The sequence below is a fragment of the Gracilinanus agilis genome, chromosome 3 (assembly GCF_016433145.1).
Source record: "Gracilinanus agilis isolate LMUSP501 chromosome 3, AgileGrace, whole genome shotgun sequence".
NCBI lineage: Eukaryota > Metazoa > Chordata > Mammalia > Didelphimorphia > Didelphidae > Gracilinanus > Gracilinanus agilis.
In genome coordinates, this window is record NC_058132.1 from 359,581,041 (window position 1) to 359,608,349 (window position 27,309).

General features: G+C 38.4%; 1 protein-coding gene across 1 annotated transcript in view; it reads left to right on the plus strand.

The window, feature by feature from the left end:
* Nucleotides 1–27,309, plus strand: part of MORC1 (MORC family CW-type zinc finger 1) — a 196,677-nt gene that overhangs the window by 157,814 nt on the left and 11,554 nt on the right. The window contains exons 20-24 of the mRNA XM_044669190.1: nt 4,706–4,772; nt 5,556–5,640; nt 12,790–12,933; nt 26,418–26,505; nt 27,022–27,075. Coding sequence (XP_044525125.1) covers nt 4,706–4,772; nt 5,556–5,640; nt 12,790–12,933; nt 26,418–26,505; nt 27,022–27,075 — 438 coding nt within the window. The remainder of the gene's footprint in view (nt 1–4,705; nt 4,773–5,555; nt 5,641–12,789; nt 12,934–26,417; nt 26,506–27,021; nt 27,076–27,309) is intronic.

Consider the following 27,309-nt stretch of genomic DNA (forward strand, 5'->3'; position numbering starts at 1 on the left):
AATGTTATATCCCATCATGCTGCTTGCTCTTTGAAAGCTATTCAGACCCACAGAGTCATAACTCGATCCTATCAGAGGGCAACAAAGGATTAAGTCAGATGTTACAGGATGTTATTAGAAGGGAGATATCTAAAGTCTGCATATTGTTCATCTGAGATATTTCAAAGGCTTCTATGGTTCTTTCAACATAAAGAAAAGAACACAACTTCCCACACTCAGTAGGCAAAATGTAGTGTTCTGTAAGAATTATATCAGATTCTAATAGAAACATCTATACTGAAGATAGAAATCCGAGCCAAGAATTAGATCCTGACGTGCAATAATAATAACAATTCCACAAGACTGTGTTTATAGCACTGACCACAAAGGCTCCCTGCTGGGAGTTCTGGTATTTTTAAAAATCTCCGATACTTTAGACCTAGTCCATTTCTTTATCAGGGAGAGAGAAACATCCTGATTAGGATCCTCATGGATTATCACAAAGTGGTTCATAACTGAGAGTATTAAATGATTCTTTTAAAGGCTTAAAAGTTCATAGTCTCACATAATGTACTTGTATGTAATCCATGCTGTTTAAAAATGGGTTTAAAAAATCTTTAGCTAAAAGTTCATAGTATAAAGGAAAAACATGTATTTTATTTATTTTTTCCCCATTTAATAATTTTTATTTTTTAGAAAAGTTAACATGATTACATGATTCATGCTCTTACTTTCCCCTTCACCCCCCAACTTTCCCCTCCATAGCCAATGCGCATTTCCACTAAAAACATGTATTTTAAATGACAGTTCAGAAACAGTTCAAAAGTCTGTTATTCCAACCACAACCCTTTCCATTTTCTAGATGTCAGTTGTTTTGAAAACATCTCTCCTTGGTGAAATAGTCTCAGCCACCACTGTATCCAGCTGACCTACTTCCTGCCAAAGCATTGTCTCCAGTCCCTAAAAATATATATTCTTTATTTCAGGGAGTAAAGAGGATATATCAAGCTAATTTATTAGGTTTGCTAGGAAGACAGGATATTAGAAGACCAGTTTGTGAGAAGCAGGAGAAGGAAAGACCAAAAGTTGGACTACCTAGCAACAAGGTGGTGGAATTGGGTACTGTCTAGGCCCCAGAGAACTTACAAGATCTAAGAAGAGAGCAAGAGTTTTCTCTTTACTCTGTACCTACCTCTACCAATATTTCTTATTTATCTCAATGAGACAGAGTGGTATAGTGAACAGAGCACCAAACATGGGGCCCAGAAGAGCTGGGTTCAGATGCTACCCCAGGTATTTAAACTCTCTTAAGACCCATTTTTCTCTTTTGTAAAATGAGATGGAACGAGATGACCTCTAAGGTCCTAACTAGCTCCAAATTAGTGATTCTATAGAAAGATCTCTTCACTTTTATTCTCTTTCCTCCTTCCCTTGGTACTTGTACACTAGAGACAGAAGATTCACAACCACCTTGAAACTACTGACAAAGTCCTCTCTAGTTATCCATGTTCTGATTGGGTCCATTCAGAGGCTGTTCCCTTGTACTTAAATTCCTTAGTTCCCCTTAGTTCCCTTAGTTCAAAGAACTAAGTACTCATGCAACTGGGCAGTATAGTTTGCACAGATTAAAGATGGATATGCTCCTTCTGCATTATTTGTCTGTGATTTGTAATATTTGTCTCTTTAGGTTCCCCAGCTCTATCTTCATCTTCATACTTCCCTCCCTTCCTTCTTCCATCTTTTTTGATATACTGTTTTGCTAAGTACAGGAAGTACAAATTTAAAAAACAAAAACAAATAAGCAGCTCCTGCTTTCAAAGAGCTCGTATCCTCATAAAGGGAGACAATGTATATATAAATTATTTACATATTTACATCACAGTATTTCAAAAGATGCATGATTTAAGGTAGGAACTGTTTCTAAAGATGTTTTTTAACCACTTCTGGACCTTAGTATGGTGTTTTTATGAGCTGCTACACTATGGCATGTTGTTATTTTATAGTTGTTTCAGTTGTATCTGACTCTTCATCATCACCCCATTTTGAGGTTTTCTTGGCAGAGATACTGGACTAGTTTGCCATTTCCTTCTCCAGCTCATTTTACTGATGAAGAAACTGAGGCAAACAGTATCAAGTGACTTGCCCAGGGTCACAAATCAAGTATCTGAGGCTAGATTTGAATTCAAGAAGATGAGGCTTCCTGACTTCAGGCCTGGCATTCTGTGCCTTGTTGGCACCATCTAAGCTGCCTGGTGATAATGAGGCATATAATCAGAACAGGAAATGTTATGTATGGCATGGAACACAAATATATCTTTTATACTATTATTTTTCTCTAACAGGAGAGAGGAGAGGAGAGAAGGGCAAGTAATAGGGGTTCCAAAGCCAACCTTTCATGTGTCTCCATTTTGTTTATGGCCTAGCTACCCCAGCCACTGCCATTCTTTAGAGACAGCACCTACTGTCTCTATCCCTCAGAAACATAGAATTCATAGGATCCTAGCACTTGAAGGGACTTTAGAGATCATCTGTTCCTAACCTTAACTTTCATAGTGTACAAAGTCCAAAGAAGTGAAGGACTTGTTCACATTATCACTTAGCCTCAAGGTGGCTAATAAAAGACTGCAAAGTGAGAAGACCAATAGCTAGGTGGCAACTAGATGGCCTAGGGCCAAGAGGACAGGAAGACTTAATTCCAACTTAAATCCAACCTCTGAGATTTACTAGCTAAGTGATCCTGGGCAAGTCACTTAACCTCTGCCTCAGTTTCTTCATTTGCAAAATGGGCATAATAGTATCTGCCTCCCCAATGTTACAAGGATTTTATTTAATGTTTACTTGTATCCTTAGGAGCAGAATTTCTAGGTTAGAGAAAGTTAAGTAATCTCACTCTGTTTGCTTTAAGAGACAGAGCAGATAGTTCTCACCCTCTATCTCTTTACAGGCCTATCATAAAAGAGAGAATTCAGTTAGTTCTGGGCTCCAGACTTTCTGACTTCCTTGGGAGCAAGGATCATTCTCTCAGACAAAGAAGATCTATTAGTTATTTGAGAGTTACTTTTCAGAGTTTGGGATATACCTACAAAGTAGAGTTAAAGTCTGATTCTGGAGAGCTTTTCTTCTGAAGGAAGAAGGAGCTGCTGCCAGAGGGGGCTCCGTCCATTCTCTAACTTGGGAACAGGGCCTGCATCCATGTCTGTCTGCCAAGAGATTCTGACAGTTGTATCTGACGGTTGGCTTCAGGCAGCTTTTGGTTTTTCATGTATTACTTTAAGGAGTTCATTATCAATTTAAGTTTCATCATTTAGCATAGGTATACTTAGATAGAATTTTAATTTTAGTTTAGTGAGAATAGTTTAAGGAGGCTTGCTTGTAGGCAAGAATAAGCTGTAAAAGAAAGCAGTTAGATTTAGGGGGTTTATTTAGAGATTTTTAGTATAAGGCTTAAGAGATTTCTTATCCTATTCCTAACTCCTAGTTTCTATCCTTCTTTTACTATCCCACCTCTCCTGATAAATAAATAAGGGTTATATCCAAATGCTTCAGGATGCTTATCAACTGCCTGTACAATAATTAATTCCCCTGCCAATTATCTACAAAATAGATTTAATATAACAGCTATAGCTTATCTATAACAGTTTTAGCAGATCAATAACAGCTTCAGTTTACCCATAATACCAGGTTCTTGGGAGGATCAAATGAGACAATATTCATCAAGCACATGGCACAGTGCTTGGCAAATCATAGTCACTTTAATGCCTTTTTTCTTTCCCATCATCCCTACCTCTCCAGCATTATAATTTAAGGGCATATTCTTATCTACATGTTTGGTTGTTTCAGTTGTTGGGTTTTTTTTGTTTTGTTTTGTTTTACATTGGGGACCTTCTGAGATACATGTCATTACCCTATAGAGCTGTGAGTCGAGGTCCAGGCTGACTCAGAGTTGTAACCTACCACTTTCTCAGGGATTTGCTTCACATTGTAGCTAGCTCAGGACATGTAGAGGATGCCCTGTTCCTAAGGCCTCCCTAGAGACTTACACCAGGGTCCTAGCAAAATTTTAGAATCCAAATAGAGGTATGAGTTCTTGAGAATTAATCCCTGCCCTTTGAAGAGCCTGAGACCTGGACTAGAGAAGATTTGGAGAGATAGCCAGATATTTCGGTGTCATACTAACATCTTAGGGACAGCCCAAGAATCTTGGGAGTATGGGGTATAAGTAGGAGCCCATGCTAAGCAGTGCTGAGCGATAAAATGCAAGCAGAAAACCTCCTCCAAGCAAATGAAGAAAAAAATTCAACTCATCCTTTGTTTCCCTTTCATTGAGGAAGGGAGTAGGAATGTGATTCACTGGATGTTTAATTTAGTTTTTATGGTTTTGGTAACATCCCACAAAAATGTGATGCTGATTTTTCTCATCTGCCTACATCACAGAAAATATTTAAGTATCACTTAAATCAGTGTCAAAAATAAATAAAATAATCATCTTAAGACTCATCCTCAGGACATACGCAAGCCAGATCTTATTTGTGTTGTCACACAAATTCTGCAATGACATCACTTTCTTGGAGTGAGTTCAATTTTTCTGCTTGTAGTCTACTAGAATTTCAGTCACTCTGCTCAGACTGCTGCTCTGTATTCATTCCTTCAGTCCAATGTGCTCTTTTTGGGGGGTGTCTTTAAACAAAGACTTCATAGTTTTTATATATGTATTTTAATTTTTAAGTTTGCAGATGAAAATGATGCTGTCATGACCCCAAAACGTGAAAAGGAGGAGCCCATGCAGAACAAAGGTAAAAAGGAAACAGTATGGCCTGTAGCAAAATTGAATGCATAGAGCTTAATTGACTTCATTCTGAGACAAAGAACAGGAAAAGCCTTCTTCCTACTGTAAACTGAGGCATGAACTCTTTAGAACTTAGGGCTCTCTTTCCCCTAAAGAATAAACATCCTGGGGTGCTGAGACTCCTAGAGACCTCTGTCTCACTTTCTCAGAAAGGAGAGATAACCAAGAGATGTGATTTCTTAAAATTAAGATCATCTTCATTAAGCAAAGACATGAACACACAATGGAGTAAATTGATCCCATACCAATAAGCACATATAGCTGACCAGAAGCTACTTTGTTCATGGTCACTGAGCCAAGATTATGAACTCAGATCTTTTGTCTACAAATCCAGTACTCAACCTCAGTTTTCTAAAGGCCTTCTTCCTAACTTACTTTTAGCAATTCTGTGCCCCTGCGAAGGCCTCTGTGCAGAGTGGCAAAGGTCCTTACCATCTTTGCCATGGGGAGAGAGGCTGGGGAGAGGTTTGTGGAAGCCTGGGAATGAGGAATCTGGCTCACCACTGAGGAGTTATCATGTGTACCAGGTAATGAAGTTCAATAGGAAAACCAATTACAAAGAGCATCTGCTACATTATTACCATAAACATTTGCAGAAAACTGGTTTTAAATCACTCTGATAATACCTTGGTACTCTTTTACATGTGAATTTGTTATTTTTTTTATTGACATGTCTTTTCTTTGGGATTATTGTCTCATCATCAAAATGTGATTGCTTTCCTTTTACCAGATTTAGACTCTGCGGAAGGGAAACCAAATCTTTGTGCTAATATTCGAGAAATAAAACAGAACTCTTCACCACTTCTCTTGGAAAGGTGAGAATACAGTGATTACAGAAACTCAAAGTAATTTTAATTATACTGTTGCAATATAATTATCAGTTTTGAGGTACAAGAGCAGCAGCATAATGGTAACAAATAGACAATGATGAGTGGGAACCAAATTACACAGAGGAAAAAACTGCTATGAGGATAAATCTAATAAATCTAAAGTGAAAAGATTCCTCAGGCCAACTTCCCTTCATTTTATAGATGAGGAAATTGAAGCACATGGAGAGTTCAGTGACATATGCAAGGTCACTGGGGTAGTGAGAAACAAGAATGGTGTTTGAACCCAGGTCCTCTGATTTAACAGAAGACGTTTTCTTCTTGATTTTCTTCTAAGTCAGGGGTTCTTAACTTGGGTCCATAGAATATGGACAGTAAAAAATTATGTGTTTATTTCAATATAATTTGTTTCCTTTGTAATACTATGTGCTCTGTTTTATGCATTTAAAAAACCTCATTCTGAGAAGGGGTCTATAACTTTCACTAGCTTGCTGATGGAGTCCAGAACACAGAAAAAAGTTAAGAACTCCTGTTCTAAATCCTCTTTTTCATTTCATATTTCCCTCAGGGGAGAAGAATCCAGAATGTTCTCTATTCTTCCTGTTCTTTATTTCTCGGATGGTAATGAAATAGGGCATATTACACTTGGTTCTCACAAGGAGTAACTAATCCAAATTATTGTAAAACTGTCACAGAATACAAAATGGGAGCTGCCTGAGGTACACTTATAAAGGAATGAAACTGATTTTCCAGCATGGTTTTCAGAATCCGTCTTATTACTTTGACATCACATCTCATCTGTGTGATTGTAGCCAGCTTTTTAAGAACTAGCATTTCACTGAATTGAGACTCATGAAACTTGAAAAAAAAAAAAGAAATAATCTTCGATTTTTAGATCTTTAGTCTTTAGAAGAAGGCATGTGACTAACAGAAAGAATCATATTGGATCTCTGTTGTGTATTATTTTGGAAGGGAGGGGGAAATGCATGGAGGATTATCCAAGGTAAAGAATGTGTTCACTTGGAAGAAAATGATCACGTAGACCCAGGAAATAAGAGATCTTATATTTGGTGGCGGAGAGGCAGATTTAGTGGATTGGATGGAAAACCACCATGGGACTTGCAGATGCAGAGCTTTTTTCTTCCTATCAGAGACACTTTGTGGTCCTGTGAGAAGTATTTAGCCCCTCCCTGCCTCATTTTCACCAAGTGAAAATTACAGCATTTCTCCTTTTTGGTCCTGAGTTTGCTCAAGTATAAAATGAGGGGGCTGCTCTTAAATGACTCTGTCATTCTCAAACATGGACAATCTCAGCACTTCCTCCTCCCCTCACCTGTTGTTTCCAGGTTACTAGTCATGTTTATGTTAAAGAAATGAAATCAGGTCTACAAAGATCTTTCATATGCTTCCAGTAGTTAGTAAGTGACCATTTATTAAGCACTGTTAGGGGCACCCATGTTGGCACATTGGATAGAGTGATGTGCCTAGAATCATAAAGACTCATCTTACTGAGTTCAAATTTGGCCTCAGACACCAGCTGGCTGACCCTCGGAAAATCATGTGACCCTGTTTGCTTCAGTTTCCTCATCTGTAAAATGAGCTGGACAAGGAAATGTATCTTTACCAAGTACTTACCCACATATCTCCCCCCATTAGAATGTGAGCTTTTTGAAGTCAAGAATGGAGTTTTTGCCTCCTTTTGTATACCCTGTACTTTTAGCACAGTAACTAGCACATAGTTTGTGGTCCTGTCAGACTCTTTCCCTTCTCCCACCCAACCCTCTCCCCATTGAGAAGGCAAGAAATAGAAATCCTATTACAAATAGGAAGACAAGACCACATTTTTAAGAGAGGCAACATGTAAGGCATGAGAAACCCAGCACAGGAAAGAAGACTTGAGTTTCCAGTCCTTCCTCTAATATTTACTGGTTGTATGATCCTGGGCAAGAAATTTAACCTCTTACTATTCTAAGTACATTTTATTTGCTAGTATTTTATTTTATTTTTTAATTAATTAATTTAGAATATTTTTCCTTGATTACATGATTCTTGTTCTTTCTCTCCTCTCCTCCCTTCCCCCTCCTGTAGCCAATGAGCAATTCCACTGGGTTTTACATGTATCATTGATCAAGACTTATTATTTGAAGTCCTTTTTCAAAACTTTAAATTACAGAGTAGGAACTGCCTTTCATAACCTTCCCCACGTTTACCTCTCTAGTCTTCTTATATCTTAAATTCCTCCACCCACCCCCAGCTATTTGAGATCCAGTGACTGACCTCCTTGTTGTTCCTCACACAAGATCCTCCATCTCCAGATCCTTGGCACTTTCTCTGGTTGTCCTCATGCCTAGAATGTTTTCCCTCCTCACCTGTGCCTTTTGGCTTTCTTCAAGTCCCAACTAAAATCCCACATTCTGCAAAAAGACATTCCGAATTCCGCTTAGTTCTAGTGCCTTCCTTTGCTTAACTCTCCAATTTATACTAGATATAGCTTGTTTCACATAGCTTTTTGTGTGCCTGTGAGCTCCTTGAGGGCAGGGACTGTCTTTTACTTCTTGTTATATCCCCATTAAATTTTTATTCACTGACTTAATGAAGAGAGGTTCTCTACTAGTAAAATCACAGGTCTAGTCCTTGTCTCTATCTAAAAAAAAGGAGCAAGATACAGAAGCTTTTATTTGACTGCACCTGCACAATGGAGAATTGCATGCTGGTAATACATGAAATAAACATAATTGTGTTTATGTAAATGCATATGAATATCTTGGATCTTTGCACTTGAATACTTGGTTATAACATTGTTAGAAAAGAGTTTTTGTTGCAGATGTTTTTCTGATGCTTTTTCAAAAGTCCATCTTTGGGTAAGCTTTATTATGGACAAAGCTTCTGGGTAACCTGGAGCTGTTTATAAAATGTTTAACAATTATTTTTTCAAAAGCCCTCCCAAGAAAAACGACTTCCATAACAAGCATGGCAACTGCCGGGTTTAGGTTTGTTTGCTTGTTTTTTGAGAAATTGCTTATCTAAAATGATACTTTCAAGATTTAATGAGACTTTGTAAAAATAATTCATCCCTGAGCCAGAAATGCAATCCCCACGTGAGAAAATATGGCCAAAGAGAACACAGAAGTTGATAGCAAAACGACCTTCCCAACCCACAGTGTAATTTTATGCAAGGCATTTTCATAAGTTGCCTAGACGTTACAAGTGTCACTAAAAAGCAAAACATCTAAGTAAAGTTTCTGACATAAAGGAGGGTAATTAATGAGCATTCAGACACATTGTTCAGTGTTCTTAACAGACAATTAAGCATTAGAATATATAGTGTTCTTAATCTACAAAACCTCAACTGAATTTAGACAGGGTAATTAATGCCAAAGAGTTATGTTGGCAATAGAACTTTTCATTTGATATTAAGTCTCCAATTCTAAGAAGAACCTGAAAGAATAAACTATACTATATAATTGTTCTCATGGACATCAGTGTGATGGGAGTATTTGCTATTGATAAACTCATGATGCTATAAGACCACTTCATGATTTGTATATATAGGTATCATTGTTTAGGGAGAGTTCCAGGCTAAATTACCTAATTAAATATTCTTTGCCAACTAGTAGCAAAATTGAAAATTTCTCTGGTTTTTTTTTAGATTGCTGTGTGACTTTGGGCATTACATTTTTTCCCTGCTTCATCAGGACAACTAAATGGTGTAGTGGATAGAACATTGGGCTTAGAATCAGGAAAGCTCATCTTCCTGAATTCAAATCTAGCCTCAGACACTAGCTATCTGACACTGGGCAAGTCACTTAACCTTGTTTGCCTCAGTTTCTGATTTGTAAACTGTGATCTGGAAAGGGAAATGGTGAACCACATAAGTATCTCTGCCAAGAAAATCCCCAAATATGTCATCAAGAAGTAGATTGAAATGACTGAACCAAAATTCCTCAGTTTCCCTATCTGAAAAATGAGGAACCTCTGAGGCCCCTTCCAACTCTAAATCTATGATTCAGTGACCCTGTGTTTAATCAGAGCAAGGGATAGCCAATGAACAACCCACATATTCTATTGTCATCTATATTTTATCAAGATACTTAGAGGAAGATCCCCAACATGTTAGGAGGCCCTTCTCTGAAGAGTATAAAAAATATATTGGAGGTCATGGGCAAGAGTTACTCAGGTCAAAAAGAGGAAATTGAGCTGCCATCTGTAAAGTAGGAAGATGTAACCACAATAAGGAACAGAGCCTAGCAAATAGTATACTTGTTGATTGATTGCTTACGTGAGGGGGTGCAAACTACCGCCTGAGGACCAAATTCAACCACCTGTTTTTCCACTGACCATGAGTTAAAGAAAAGCTTTTACATTTTTAAATGCAATAAAACTTTATTTGAAAATGAAACAATATATATTGTTAGCTCTCAAGCCAAATAAAAACAGGTGGCTAGATTTGGCTAGAGGACCTGGAGTTTGTTGACCCCTGGCTTAGATCAATCTGCGGACATATCCAAGTAGAAAAATCAGCCTCTTTCAGTTTTTACAATAACAAGTGGCCTCATTTTTAGCTAATGGCACATTGAAGTATTCTAAATAATCCTGCAACAATTTAAAAGTAATTTGTATTAGGTGTTCAAATGTGTTTATTGTTTATGTTCTGTATGTGTTCTCTAGATGCCCAAGCTCTCCTATAAACATATCCCCACTTTTGACTCTGTGTTGGTAACAAACAGCTTGCTTACTAATAAACTTATTTACCTGTTGGCAGATCTCTTTGTGCAGATTTCATTGAGCCCTAGAACATTATACTAATGTCTAAATAAGAGTTAGAGTCACTCAGAAGAGTTTAGTCTAAATATATACTTGTGAAAAAAACAACTAAAAAGTGTAGAGTACAGACTGGTTTGCACTTGGATGGACAGCTTATAGAACTTGTCCATCTGTGCTTGAGTATTTGTGTGCATATTTGTGTATGAGTAGGGCCTGGACCTATTATTTCATTGACATAGTAACTCACCTACCTGATGTGGAACTTCTGTCAATACAGGTAGCCATGTTCCTTACAATTTATGGTATTGGACAGTTGTCTCAAGCACTGAAAACTCAGAGACTTGCCCAAGGTCACACAGTCAGTATGTCATAGAGAGGGGACTTGAATCCAAGCCTTCCTGATTCCAAGGATGATTTTCTATCCACTCTTCTACACTGCTCTACATCTCTCTATCAAGGCACAGCAAATGGGCAGTAAGCCCAAAATTGAATAGAGGAAGGGAAAGAGAATAGAATAAGTATGTATTTAGGGCCAGCTATGTGCCAGGCACTGTGCTATGTGCTTTATAAATATTATTTCATTTGATCTCACAATAGCCCTGCAAGGTACATGTTATTGTTATCTCCATACAGCTAGAAAATGGGGGAGGATGAATTTAAATCCAGGAACAGGAGGAAGAAAGTTCAGTGGATTACCACTGATAAATAGAATGGTGATATTAATGACTCCAAATTTTTCTGAAACTAAAGCCCATATTATTTAACATAGGATTATTTTTGCTCCAATGATGTATACCTATACATCATATACATATCAATCAGGATATTTTGATGAGCTAAAGATGAAGATTCCCCAAAGGAGAGGCACATAGTGAGTGTGAGTAGACTGCCACACATTATAGAGAAGGAATCATATGGGAGGGGCTATGTGAAGAATGCCATCTAAGAAATATCACTGTGGAGATCTCTTTATCATCTCTGATAATTTGATAAGGACATTTTAGTTGATAAGGAAATTAGGACAAGACAAGGGAGTTGTCTTTTACCTCCTGCTTCCAGCTCTGGCTCCAGGAGCATGGAGTTTATTATATATATGTGTGTATATATATATATATATATATATATATATTTCAAGACTCATTTCACACAAAAGAACCCTCCTGAAACTTTGCAGATGCACAGAAGTTACAAATTATGTCACATCAAAACACAAAACATTGGCTTCAGAATAGACCAAGGCCAAGGCTGAATTTTGACTAGGTTCTTATCAGAAAGTCAAGTTGGGGAGTATCTTGGCCTTGGCTATAACAGGCAGCAGCATTCCTTGCTGTGTTAACAGTGTTAACCATTTAAATTCAGGTTTGATAGGGACTTAAAATTTTTCAATAAGGTCACAATACTTTTGAACAAGAAATCACAAGGATCACAAAAGGGGTCAAAAGAAGAGTCTCAGATTTTTATCTATTCTCTTATTGGCTTCCCACATATCGCCAGATAAAATAAAGATGGATTGGTCATATGGCGAGTGTAAAAAATAATCAGTAGCTGGCCAGCATCCTCCATTGGCACCCACATGCTCTTTGGGGGACACAAAGAGGGCACAGTGAATGGGATACCTCCATTGGCAAACTTATGGGGAGATATAGATGAGAATTATACCAGAGAAGCATTATTGGGAGGAAATATTCCCATCAGTTATCCCTTGGAGTACTGGAGCATTTTACAACAAAATTACAAAGCCTGTGAATACCAGACTCAACATGAGCTAGAATTTAGGATGCTGTTCTCTATTCCCAAACTGATGTCTTCTAAGCCGAGCAGACTCAACATGTCCAAACTGGGGAATTGTTTTAGTTGGAAAGCCTTCTTTTCAAGGGAGTAAAAGTAAGTAGGAAACAAAGACATACTGTTACAGGAAATTATCACATTCTTCCTAAAAGTGTCAGGAAAAAATCAAAAGCAAGATTTGCCAGTGACCTAAAAATTAGCATAAATACCCCAAAAGAAATTTTCATTATTGCATTTTTAAAATTTCTTTCCTCCTAATAATTTTTGAAAGGTCATGAGGCATAGGGGATAGCAGATGGCAAGTTGATTTCTACACTAGAAAGATATGGATTGAGGTTTGCTCTCTAACACATACAGCTGTGTGAGCTTAGACAATCTCTTAATGTCTCAGTACAATTGGGCCACTTCCAGAGAAGATGCGGAGTAGCACTGGTACACGGGAGTTCCCTATACTAGTGAAATCACCATTCCAGCCTCATCTCATGCTAATTCTTTTTTATCTAGCATTTCACCAAAGAAATCTCATGTTTTTACCTGAATTAACCCTTAATTTGAAATAATAAGCCATGCTTTGTTTATGTTCAGTCTATCAACAGGTGATAGAAGTCTATGCCCTGACAAGAAAGAAAATGTTTTTATGAAGGAAGGTGATGTTGCTTTTCCTATGATAAAGCCTCCTCAAAGCACCTGTGTCAAGAAGACAGTAGAAAAATTGATGGCTCAATTAAGGTAAAGGCATATCTGTACTGTTATCTTGATCATACTGGTACCCATTCTCATTCTTCTCATTGAAAACTTCTAAGACTTTCTAATCTTCAATTTTCTTTCCACTGAATTCTATTATTGATCAGGATATTCCTTTGTACCACTTAATATGTGGCATCATTACATAGAACTAGTTCGTGCCCTATCAGGTCATGGCCCCTGACAAGAAACAGCTTATTGGTTAGAAGAATATAATGGGAGTTAGTTTTATACTGTGGGTTATTGTAGAGTTTTTGTTTTTGTTTCAGTTTAGGTTTGGTTCATTTATTTTAAAATTTATTTACTTATTTTTAACACTCTTATTTTTAAATTTTGAATTTTAAATCTCTCTTTTCCATTCCCTCTGCACCAAACAAGAAGGCAGACTACATGAAATCAAGTATTCATGTGAAATTATACAAAACATTTCTGTATTCACCATATTGCAAAACAAAGAAAAAAGGGCAAGTGGGAAAGTTATGTGTAAGTTTTCACTCAGAGTTCATCAGTTCTCTCTCTGGAGGTGGATAGCATTTTTTTTCATCACAAGTCCTTTGGAATTGGTTTGGATCAGTGTATTGATCAGAGTTGCCAAGCCTTTCATAATTGATCATCATTACAATGTTGCTGTTAACTGTGCACAATGACTTCTTCTCACTTCATTTTGTCAGTTCATATTGGTCTTGCTATGTTTCCCTGAAGTCACTCCCTTCATCATTTCTCATTGTCCAATAAGTAGTATTCCATCACAATCATATGCCACAACTTATTCATACACTCCCTAACTGATGAGCATCACTTCAATTTCTAGTTATCTGCCACCACAAAAAGAACTGTTATATTTTTACATATAGGTCCTTGCACTTTTTCTTTGATCTTTTTGAGGTATGGACCTGGTAGTGGTGTGACTAGATCAAAGGGTATGTACAGCTTTATTGCCTATTGGGCACAGTTGAGATGGTTCTCAGAATGACTGGACCAGTTTCCTACTCTACCAATAGTTCTTTAATGTACCTATTTTCCCTCATACACTTCAATGTTTATTTCTGATAGGTTATGTGGTGGTACCTCAGAGTTGTTTTAATTTGCCTTTAATTAATAGTGATTTAGAGCAACTGTTCATATGACTAAAATAGTTTTGGTTTCTTCTTCAGAAGAAAAATTTATATCCTTTGACCATTTATCAACTGGGGAATGGCTATTGTTTTTATAAATTTGTCTCAGTTCCCTATATGTTTGAGAAATGAGTCCTCTCAGAGAAACCTGCCATAAAATTGTTGGTATTATTTCATTATATATGGTACCTTTTAGCAAAATGTAGTTTCCCTGATTACCTTTCTTAACTAGGTCTGGTTTTGCTTTTGCCTTTCTAAAATCACTATTGCTACCTCTGCCTTTTTAACTTCAGCTGAAGCATGATGGATTCATGCTCTAGCTCTTTATTTTAACTCCATATGTGTTTTTCTTTTCCAAGTGAGTCTGTTGCATACAAAGTTTTGTTGGATTCTGATATCTAATTTATTCTGCTCTCTTCTTCTATTTCATGGGTGAGTTCATCCCATTCACTTTCACAGTTATGAATATTAACTGTATATTTCTCTCTATCCCATTTTCTTCTGTTTATTCTTCCATATTTTTATCCTGTTCCTATTTAAAAGTCTGTTTTGCTTCTGACAACTAATTCCCTTAATCCACTCTCCCTTTTATCATTTTTATCTCCATCTCCCCATATGTTTCCCCCCCTTCCCCACCATTTCACTATTAGATGAGATAGATTTCTGTACCCAAATGAGTGTGTGTGTATGTATGAATGTGTTTTCTTTACTTTTTGAAGCAATTCTGAGAGTGAGGTTTAAGCATGGCCTGCTACCCACTCATTTTCCCCTTGACTATAAAAGCTCTTTCTTGCATACTTTTCCTATGTGAGAAAATTTTCTCCATTCTACCTTTCCCTTCCCCTCTTCCCAGTACATATGTCTTTCTCATCCCTGCATTTTCTTTTAGATCATCCCAGCATGATTGACACACCCATGCCCTCTATCTATGTAGATTTCTAATTCCTCTAATAATGTTAAAGTTCTTAGGAGGCTACATCTATCATCTTCCCATATAGGAATGTAAGTAACTTTTTATTGAGTCTCTTATGATTTCTCTTTTATGCTTGCCTTTTTTAGGCTTCTCTTTATTCTTGTTTTTAAAGTCATATTTTCTACTAAGGTCTTCCCTTTCTTCAGGAATGCTTGAAAGTCCTCTGTTTCATTAAATATTTATTTTTCCCCAAAGGATTATACTCAGTTTTGCTGGGTAGGTTATTCTACTTTGTAATCCTAGCTTCTTTGGCTTCTAGACTATTATATTCCAAATCTTTTCTTCCTTTAATGGGGCAGCTGAGTGGCTCAGTGGATTGAGAGCCAGGCCTAGAGACTGGAGGTCTTAGGTTCAAGTCCGGCCTCGGACACTTCCAGCTGTGTGACCTTGGGCAAGTCACTTGACCCCTACTGCCCACCCTTACCACTCCTGGGCCAAGGACTGTCCCTAGCCCAGATGAAAAAAGGAGGAGGGTTGGGCGTGGGACTAGCAACCCCACCCTGTAAAAACTACATCTGCTAAAGAAACTGCAACCTAAAGTAGGGGCAGCTGGGCTAGCTCAGTGGATTGAGAGCCAGGCCTAGAGAGGAAAAGGTCCTAGGTTCAAATCCGGGCTCAGACACTTCCCAGCTGGGTGACCCTGATTGCCTACTGGTTGTGGCCCTATGCTCCTAGAATGGAGTCCCAGGATAAAAAAAAAAAATGTGGAAGCTTCTAGACCTTAAGTTATTCAAACTTTGTAGATAATGTAATAGTTGAATGATTTCTTTCTAGCTTTTATTCTGGCAATATCTTTGTAATATTTTCTTCTTAACCTGGGAGCTGTAGCACTTGGGATTTTAACCAATTAATAATATGGGGTCATTTCTCAAAAAAATAACATTGTTTGTTAATAGGGCATGTGGTCTTTTAACAAAGGATAGGTCTAATCACACATGCCTTGGTGCTAAAAAGATGTTCTGTGGGCCCTAACCCTTTCTTTCATTGGGAGGTGTGTCTTCTTTCTGGCTAGCCTTACTTTGTCCTTTGGACCTCCCATGATAGTCCTGAATGGTGGATATTTTGAAAGAGAAGATGAACTTAGAGATCTCATCTCCTCCCCAATTATTTCATCATAGGGAAAGACTATCTCTCTGCAGCTTCACCTAGCTAAGGAAAGGTGGCTAGCCTTGCCCTTCACTAGTATGTTAAATAATGGAATATCAGGGAGCAGTCTTCAGCTTAAAAAAATACAAGTTGTCTCAATCATGTTTTCTCTGGCTTTTTCTTCTGTTGTAGACTTTGGTCACTCAAATCCAGGTGATATGTTTGGCAAGAGCTAAGAGGGCTTGTGTTTTCAAATGCCTTAGGGAGAATCTTCTTATTTATAGATAAACAATGAACAAGGGTTCTACCCAACCTCTAACAAAAGACAAAGGTCCTAGCCCAGTTATATTCCTTGGGGCTTTGGAATAAATTATCCTAGCTTTGTCTGTCCATCAGAAGTTAGGAGTTTAGAAAAATGAATGATTTCAAATAGAAATATTGCTAATAAATAATAGAATTCAACATTAATTTTCCTCAGAGCTCTGGAAATTGACTACAATTTTCGTGGTAGTTTTCATTTCACCTTTAGGAGGTGATCATTAGATTCTTTCAATTTTTATTTTACCTTTGTATCTAAGATATCAGGGTAGTTTTCCTTAATAATGTCTTGAAATATTCTGTCTAGGCCTGTTTTTTTGATCATGGTTTTCGGATAGCCCAATAATTCTTAAATTATGTTTTATGTTTTATTCTATTTTTTAAATTTTGTTTTATGGTTTCTTGAAGTTTCATGAAATTGTTAGTTTCCAGTTACTCAATTTTAATTTTTATGAAATTATTTTCTTCAGTGAGCTTTTTTTTTTTTTTTTGGTAATTTTTTTTTTAAACCCTTGTACTTCGGTGTATTGTCTCATAGGTGGAAGATTGGTAAGGGTGGGCAATGGTCAAGTGACTTGCCCAGGGTCACACAGCTGGGAAGTGGCTGAGGCCGGGTTTGAACCTAGGACCTCCTGTCTCTAGGCCTGACTCTCACTCCACTGAGCTACCCAGCTGCCCCTTCAGTGAGCTTTTATATCTCTTTTTCTATTTAGTCAATTTTATCTTCAAAAAATTAATTGATTTAGAATATTTTTCTAGGGTTATATGTTTTATATTCTCTCCCTCCCCTCTTTCCTCCCTTATCATGGAGTTGACAAGCAATTCCACTGGGTTATACATGTATTATTGTACAAAACCTACTTCCATATTATTCATATTTGTAATAAAGTAATCTTTTAAAATAACCCCCCCCCAATTATATACCCATCAAACCATGTGATCAATCATATGTTTTTTTCTTCTGTGTTTCTACTCCCACAGTTCTTCCTCTGGATGTAGATAGCATTCTTTCTTACAAGTCCCTCAGAATTGTTCTTGATCATTACATTGCTGCTAGTAACAGAGTCTATTGCATTTGATCGTCCACAGTGTTTCACTTGCTGTGTACAATGTTCTCCTGGTTCTGCTCATTTCACTCTGTATCAGTTTGTGGAGGTCTTTCCAGCCAATTCTACTTTTTAAAAAGTTCTTTTCCTCACTTAATTTTTATAAATCCTTTTCCATTTGGCCTATTCACCTATTTTTTTAAATCCTTACCTTCTAGCTTGGAATCAATACCCTATATTGGTTCCAAGGCAGAAGAGTGGTAAGGGCTAGGCAATGGGGGTTAAGTGACTTGCCCAGGGCCACACAGCTAGGAAGTATCTGAGGCCAGATTTGAACCCAGGACCTCCTGTCTCTGGGCCTGACTCTCAGTCCACTGAGCTTCCATAGCTGGCCCCCCTAATTCATCTTTTAAAGACCTTTTTCCATGAATTTTGTGCCCCTTCTTCCATTAGAACAATTTTAAGATGTTAATGTCATTGGTATTTTGTGCCTCTTTTACCAAGCTGTTATTTTTTTTTTAAATAATTTTCTTGTTCCACTCTTATTTCTCTTCCTAGTTTTTTCTCTACCACTCTCTTCTCTTTCTTTAATTCTTTCAGGAATTATTGCTGGTCTTAAATTCAACTAGCATGTTTTCTTTGAAGTTTTATTTTTGGCTGTTTTCATATTCTTGTCTTCTTATGACTTCATGTCTTGGGTCTCTTTGCCACTGTAGTAGCTTTTTATGATCAAGTTGTTTTTTTTTTTTTTTTTTTCTGTTGTTTGCTCATTTTCCTAGTCTATTTTTTCAATTTGAACTTGATGGTGAAGTTGGGCTCTGCTCATCTGGGGTTAAGGGAGGCACTGTTCTTTAGGCTTTTTTGTGACATTATTTTATTTCTGGGGTCTGAATGTTTTCAGGGCTTCCGATAGATATAGTTTTATCCTGGGAGAGCTGTGATCACTGCTCTCTTGGTCTGTGTGCTACTCTTTATCAGGAAGAACCCCTTTTCCCCTACAGGTGCAAGTACTAGTGATCCTCTTGGCCCTGAAACTGTAATTAGGTCCTCTCTACTCCTGCATTCGCAAGCAGTAGCGCCCCTTTGGCCCTGAAACTGTACAGCTCTCGTTAGTGTAAATTCAACATTTCTTATAATCTTCATGTGACACTTTGAATAAAATACATAGAATTACATATGAGTAAAATTTTGTTTTAAATGCATAAAATAAAATACATAGAATTTCAAGGAATTACAAATAAATATTTTATTTTAGAAAATTAAAAAAAAAGACAGGACTAGTTGTTGTTTAGTCATGTTTTTCAGTTGTGTCCAATTCTTCATGCCTCCATTTGGAGATTTTTTGGCAAAGATATCAGAGTGGTTTGCCATTTCCTTCTCCAACTCATTTTACAGATGAGGAAGCCAAGGCAAATAAGATAATGTGATATGTACAGGGTTACACAGCTATTCAATGTCTGAGGCTTGAACTCAGGAAGATGAGTCTTCCTGACTTCAGGCCCAAAACTCTATACCCTGTACCACCTAACTCACCAAATAAGGGTCACAAAGAGTTTTTTCAACAGGTAGGTGGCATAGTAGATAGAGTCCAAGTTTTAGAGTCATAAAAACTTGAGTTTAAATCTAGCCTCAGACAAACTTACTAGACATGTGGCCCTGGGCTGGTCACTTCACCCTGCTGGCCTCAGTTCCTCATCTTCAAAAAGTTGGAGAAGGAAAGGGCAAACCACTCCTGTCTTTGTCAAGAAAATCCCAAATAGGGTCACTAAGGGTTGGACATGACTGAAACAACTGAACGACAATAGCAGAATTAGGTAGAGTTTTGAGTATTTCGGAGATGAAGAAGGGTATTTTTTGAAGAGGGAAGAGATTACACAAAGAGATGGACCAGTGACTAAATGACTCTCAGCTTCCCTTCTCAATGTCCCCTAAAACTGGGGTAAACACAGGAGATTCTCCAAAATGTTGGTAGTTTGGAGAACGGAAGCCAGCTTCCAGGAACTGGGGGGAACCCTGTGCTAAGGGGTTAGCAAAGTGGGGACACTGGTCAGGGTGGCACAGGGCTCCAGTGTCCACAAGCCACCCCTTACCAGCTTGCTTGGTATGCAGGAGGTCTGGTTAAGTCAGCAGTTCTAGTTGTGGTAGCAGGGAAGAATACCCTCTGTGGTGGAGAGGCTGTCTTTGAAATTCCCTCACACGCAACCCATAAGTTGTGAACTTCTTTCTCTTCTTTAGGAATCTGACTGTGATTTTCTATTTCTCAAGTAGTTTAATAATTATAGAAATCAAGAAAGGTAATAGGTTTGAGGGGAAGAGGAGACCCTACTTGGGTTTCTTGTTTTTCTTCAGCTGAGCCAGGATGACTTAGCTCCAGTTTATCTATCCTCTTCTTATCTAATCAAATCTAATAAAAAATCTACCTTGACAAGTGGCAAGTGTCCTTGGAAGGGTCAAGGGATGGGAAGGATCTTCAGGGTGACTCCCTGAAGTTAAGGGATCAGCCCCTTCTCTGCAGCTATAGTTGTTCATTCTTCCTCTAATGGAGGCTCTCCAACAACAGGAACCTTCTTTCTCTTCTGGGCAAGGGAAATGGAGGCAAGGCTTTTCCACAGATTGGGATCTAGAGCTCCAGGACTTTGCTCCATATTAGACAGAGTTCAGAGGGAAAAAACCCTTCAGAAACTCCCCATCCCTTCACATTCCAACCATTGTCTGCTCCATCTCAGTAGGCCGAAATGCTGAAACTTGATTCACAGTTTTCCTTTCCACAATTACAAACGAATAAAATTTCATTTTCAATCTATAAATGAATAAGATAAAAATGAATCAATAAACAAAATACATTGAATTACAAATGAAAGCAATTTCCTTTTCAATGTATAAAATACATCAAATTGCAAAGGAAATCAATTATACTGACATATAGTCATAAAATATATATTTTTTTAAGTTTATGAAACCCAGGTAGAGAAGGAACACCCTAGAGAATGATCAACCAGCCACGTACTCGTGGTCAAGCACATCCAGAAGAGAATAGAGGCTCCCTACTTCCATAGATGTACTACAGTGTTCCTCCCATAGATCCTGCCATCTTGATATTTTGCAAGGAAAACATTTAGGCTGGTTTCAGTTACCAATATGACAACCTGCCTTTTTTAACTTTTATGTGTTGACTTTTAGCCATAACTGTTCCATTTCTTTTACAATAGCCTAATCTGAATTTCCTTATCTCCTGTTTAAGTAATAACAAGTCCCAGAGAGAGCCCTATGCTACTTCATAAGACACATTCCAAGTTAGCTCTCCTTTATCTTGTTCTTTGCAATTTACAAACTACATTCCTCACAATAACCCTGGGAAATCAGAGTGCAAATAGGAGAATCCCCATTTAACAAATGAGGTCCCTAAAGATTAAATGACTTTGCCCTGGTCATGCAATATGTGATGTTTTAGAACCTGGTCTTCTTACTTCAAATCCAATGGGGTTTTGTTGTTGTTATTGTATATTAGTTTGCTTAACTATGATTTGTTATTTCTTGGTCCATTATGAGACAGCTAGGTCACTCAGTAGGTGGAATAAGGGATCATTAATTAGGAAAACCTGAGTTCAAATACTGCATTATACACTTGACTAGTTCTGTGATCTTGGGCAATTCACTTAACCTTGTTCTGTCTCAGTTTCCTCATCCATTAAAAAAAGAAGTGTAGGTGGGAGGGAGGGTGATAATAATAGCCCCTACCTTCTAGGGCTGTTATGAGAATAAAATAGGATGATATTCATAAAGCACTTTGCAAATCTCAAAGTGCCATGTAAATGCTAATTTTTATAATTATTAATGAATGCCCTTTGGGCTCAGGTAGCTGATAATCAGTTTCAGACTCACTTAATCTTAAATCCTTCAGCTCATATCCCTTCTCTCTTTTCCACAAGTACTGCAGGACTTTATCAAATGAACACATTGAAATTTTAGGTATATTATACCATTAGGATTAAGACATTAGAGCTGGAGGGGACCTTTAGTTTAGTCCAAACCCATCATTTAACAGATTCAGCAACCAAGGCCCAGAGAGGCTAATTAATTTGCCCAATATCATAAAAGTAGTTAATGGCAGAGCTAGGGTTTAACCCAAGCTCCTCTCATACCAAACCAAGTATTCTTTCCATGACATTTTCCTAATTTGCATGGCCCTATAGTGTCTCTGCCCAAGAAGGGAATGAGATTAGTTTGCCATTAGATAGTCTTAAAGAACCCATGCTGTCTGGGTACTGACCTCCACTCACATACTGTCCCTTTAATGGATCTTAATGAGCAATCCTTTGAAAGATCCACTTCTTTCTTTTCTTGAAATTTGGAATCTTGGTTTCAAACGACTAGGTGGTTCAGTGGATAGCCTGCTGGGTCTGGTCAGGAAGTCCTAAGTTCAAAACTAGCCTCAGACACTTAGTAACTAGGTGTTCTTGGGCAAGTAACCTAACCCTGTTTACCTCAGTTTCCTCATCTATAAAATGAGCTGGAAAAGGAAATACTCCAGTATCTTCACTAAGAAAACCCCAGAAAAGGTCACAGAGAGTTGGGCACCACTGAACAACAACAGGAACAAAATCCTGATTGCCTGCCTCTTTGCTTATGCCTTTTCTACCAGGATTCCTGGAAACAGTTTAGTAAACCCACCCAGCCACCCACAAATTCTCTTAATAAGCCAGCCCATACACCCTGAACAGGAAGCCTCCCTTGCCCTTACCTCTTATTTCTAATATAGACAGAAGAGACCCTTTTCCTTGCCATTAACACGTAGCTCGTCTTGCCTCACTCTGCCACTTTAGAAGAAAAAGTTCCTTGAGACTAGGCATCCTTTCATTTTTTGGTCTTATAACCCCAATGCCTAGCACATAGTTTATTAATATAATGATTTACAATTAAAGTAATAAAAATTTAAAAGTTAATACAATGGTTATTGAATTATTACATAATGTTTTATAAGAGAATAATAATAATAATAAATGCTTGTGAATTTAATAGAGCCTGAGCTTTAGTCTTCTTGATACATACATGTGTTTTGGAAATTTAGATCAATCAATAAGCATTTGCTAACATCAGGCCCTGTATTAAGCTCTGGGGGTACAAGAAAGGCAAAAGACTGCTCCTGCCATCCAGGAGCTTACAGTTTAATGGAAGAAACAACATTCAAACAACTATGTACAAACAAACCAAATAAGATAAATGGGAAATAATCAACAGAGGGAAGACATTAGAAATAAGTGGGGGAGAGGAGTTGGGAAAGGCTTCCTGTAGAAGCTAGGATTTTATCTGTGACTCAGAAGAAGCCAGGGGAGCCAGGAGGCATAGAGGAAAGGGGAGCTCATTCCAGGCACACCAGATAGCCACAGAGAATCCCTGGAGGCTGGAGACAGGGTGTCTTGTGTAAGGAACTCCAAAGAGGCCAGCATCACTGGATCACCCAGTAAGTGAGAGATGAAGGAGAGAGACTAATAAGACATAAGAAGACTGGAAAAGTATGGGGGGCAGCTGATAGAGACTTTGAGTGCCAAACAGATGATTTTATATTTATTCCTAGAAACGGGTAGAGAACCACTGGAGTTTATTAGGTCACTAGGGTAGCATAGTCAGACCCATAGCTTTAGGAAAATCACTTAGATGAATGAAGAATAGACTAGAATGGGGAGAGATTGGGTAGGGAGAGCATACACCCCACTTTTTCAGTAAGCCAGACTTGAGTTGGGAGCAGGCTCTAAACGAGAGTGGTGGCTGTATTTGAGGAGAAATGGGGGCACACTCTAGAGAAGTTACAAAAGTAAAGGCCATGGGCCTTGGCAGTAGATTGGATATGGGGGAAAGGGGAAGTAAGGAGGAGTAAATGACTTCTAGGTTGTCAGCCTGAAGGTATATAGGGATGATGGTGGCCCCAGATCACAACAGGGAAGAAAGGAAGGGGGAAGGGTTTAGGAGAGTGATGGGCAAACTTTTTAAAGAGGGGGCCAAAGGAAAGGAAAAGCCCATCTGTCGGTCTGTTTCTAAGGCAACACTTTCGAAGTTTCATTGTATTGTATCCTACTCGTTGTATTCGTCAGATTAGGAATAATGTCTTGGAACCTGATAGAACATTTCAGGGGGACTGCATCTGGCCTGCAGGCCATAATTTGCCCATCACTGGGAATCCTCTTCTCCATTAGATTGAGTCTGTTATGCAACTAGGTAGCAAGGAATTTGGACATGAAACAGAAACCATTTTCCTTAATAAAATTGTTGCACCTTTACCACTTAGAATTATCTAACCAAGGATCAAATGAAAACATCTCACATTGCCAGAAAATGGATAAATGCATCCAAACTTCACCAATTTCTGTCCTTAGCACAAGTTGTTTTGTAAGGAAGAAAAATATTGTAAAGAACATGTATTTTCGTGAGGTTTTAGGAGAAGAGCTCATTTACCTGGAATGAAATGAATTTCTCATTTAAAGCAAGTTCCTGAATTACTTTCACAATGTAGTTTATGTTTTCCTACATCTTAGATGTCCTAGTAAGAAAGCTACCACTGCTTATATTTCATGACTTGGCTTTTTCCTTCCTTGCACAGCTTTATATCCATAACACACACACACACACACACACACACACACACACACACACACACACACACACACACACACACATATATATCCAGATAACGTTGTAAACTCTTGCAGGAATGAAGATTGTAGCTTTTTCTCTATGTGATCAGCAAACCAAATAACACTCATCTCAATCAGTCTGTTAATTTTTAATATCTTCACAATCAATATTTGTCATTTTAGTCAAATTGTTCTCCCAACAATAGAGAACATTAATAGAAGGGTAATATTAATAGATTGACTATGTGACTTTTTATAAATAAATAACAAATTTTTATTGATATCTTTTTTTACATAACCTAGATTTCCATCAAATTACCATCTGTTCCCTAGGGGGAAAAAAACAAGCCTTATAGCAAAGATGAAAAAAAATTGTTTAGCAAAGCAAACCAACCTCTCCAGGATGTATGACATTATATTCAGTGTGCTCCAGCTCCCATAGCTTCTCACCTCTTCAAAGAAGTGGAGGTAGCCAATCTCCTCATTGGTGACTCCCCCTAGCCCAGACCATTTCCAGGGAAGCCATCTTGACCACCCCTTCTTGGGTTTCCTGCACCCCCCCTCATCACTTACTATCTTCCTGAGACATGTAGACTTCAGCCTGCACAGCCTGAATCTCCTTGGGTCCAATGGCTTCACTCTTGGGCTGTAATGTTCTCTACCATGAAATAAAGGGTACAGCCTTGAACAGCCCAAGAATTCTCCCAGGTGCTTTCTGGCCCTCTGGTTCTTTGTCTGACTGCTTCCATCTGTTCATTTTGTGTGCAGAAGTGGGTATCAACTTTTAAATCCCTTAGGACAGGGAAGGTTTTTATTTTTATCTGACCTCCTATCCCGCAGCACTGTGTGCAACATGTAGGCATTTAAAGTGTTTGTGGTTGCTGATGTTTCCCATGATGTCATTGCGTTTTTAAAAGTCCCCTCCCCATAATACAAGGCATGACCAAGCAGCCTGGGAGCACTTAATGTTGACTGAATGAACAACCCCTTTTCGGGGGTAAGGTGTCTTTTTTGTTGTTTGTTTGTTTTTCTGGCCAGATCCACTTAACATTTTACTTTCTTATAATTTAACTCTTTCCTGCATTTACAGGCAGTATGGTACCCTTGAAAGAGTCCTGGATTTGGAGTAAGAAGTCCTGGGATTATTTTCTGGTTCTACTGCGAGAACAACTAGGTAGCACAGAGGAGAGAGTGTTGGGCCTGGAGTTAGGAAGACATGAGTTCAAATCCAGTTCTGTGACTTTTTAACAAGTCATTTACCCTCTGTCTGTCTTCCTTCACAGAGGTAGTATAAAGATCACATGAAACAAAACTTATAAAGTGTTTACTGCAGTGCCTGGCACATAGGTAGGGGTTTAATAAATTCCTCGCCCCACTACTTCCTACCTCTGAGATCTTAGGCAAATTACTTCCTGGGCCTACTTTCTGGACTAGATGATATTTTAAACCCTTCCATTCCATCTTAGAACAAATACTATAAATTGGTTCTAAAGCAATAAGGGTTAGGCAATGGGGAATTAAGTGATTTGTCTAGGGTCCTATAGCTAGGAAGTGTCTGAGGTCAGATTTGAACCCAGGACCTCCCATCTCCAGACTTGGCTCTCTATCTATTGAGCCACCTTGCTGCCCCCAACTAGATAATATCTTAACTTTTGATCTTAGTCTTCTTTCTCTGAGGAAAACTAGTGTTTTCCTCAACATTCTGTGTTTAACAAAATAATATAACATTATTATGGCAAGGCTTTACAACAAAGGACTAACTAAATACTGAACTGCAGCAACTGAAGGATGGAGATCAGTCAGTCAAGGGTTCCTGAAGTGCCTACTAGCACCAGGCATTGCCCTGAGGTTTAAGATTAGGAAAGAGCACAGGTAGGAAGAAGGCCAGTGCCTGCCCTCCAGGGCTGCAGTTTGAAGGGGGAAGGGGAGCACAGGAGGGTCCTGGTTGGGAGCAGGGTATAGGAAGCCTGGGGTGCTGCCTCCAGAGGAGCGATGCAGGGGATGCAGGACTCACAGGGAAAGCTGTCAGTGTCTCACCCTGCCTTTGGTGGCTCTCTGTCCCTTCCCTTCCAGGCCCTACAGCCTCCTCCTCTGTAGAAGGAAAGACTGTAGAGATTAGAGAACCTTAGAGCCCTCCACATCTCAGGCTCATCCTCTGGGGCTCTGCTTTCTGAAGAGCCTTGGGCCAGTGGTCAGATGAAGTGAAGGAATCCTCATCTGTGCTGTTGAAAGCTCTACTTCTGCCAAACAGAGACCATTCCCACCATCTTGATATGTACTTTCTTGCTGTTAATATTTCTAGAGAGATTCTTCTTTATTTCCACCCTCACTGTAAGCTCTCCAAGGACGTTGACTGCAAGTCTATGGAGGAACTGATGGCCATGTGCGAGGTAACATCATCCCTCCTGCCCACAGCCCACTGAGTCTCTAACTGGGTTACCCATGAACCCAGCTCTGTAAGGAATTCTCTCTGGGTGCTCTAAGCAAGTAGAATTAGTCATCTTAGGGCAGTGGGCTACAGGTCCCAAAGTAATATTGCATTTTGAGATTTGGGAATTTTAGATTCCAAATCACCCGTCTTCCAAGAATAAAACAAACGTCCTACAGTTAATTAATTATGGTGGGGTTAGGTATAAAGGCAACCAGAAGATCATGAGCTAAATGGGTTGGAAGAAAGATTGTTCTTAGACCCTTAGGAAAGTCTAGATGCCATGGAGAGATAGAAGACATTGCCTCTGTTGGCATAAAATTAGGCCAGACTCCAAAGACCCACATTGCTAATGTTGACCTGCTTTTTAGGCTGGTGATACTTTTCTTGTAGGAGATGCATATACATTATTACTCTGTTGAAAACTGCTCATTCCCTAAAAGCTAATATTCTGTTCTATTATCATTTATGAAAACAGCTGGAGAATTGCCCTGAGCAGCTAAACAAAAAACTACAAATGTGCTGCGACCAGGTAAGTCCCTTTTAAATGGAGTCATTTAAATTCGAAATTCACACTGTTTCAAAAATATTTTGGGGTTGAATATTAGTTTTGGAAGGAAGGCAAATTTGAATTCACTTACAGAGTTTGAGATCAATAAATTTCATATCATGGGTCACAAAGAGCCTTAAAAAATTACTTTCTGTGGGAGAGTGTTTTTTCTGTGGGATAAAGCTAATGGAATACTTGAGAGTGGGGATCTCTTAT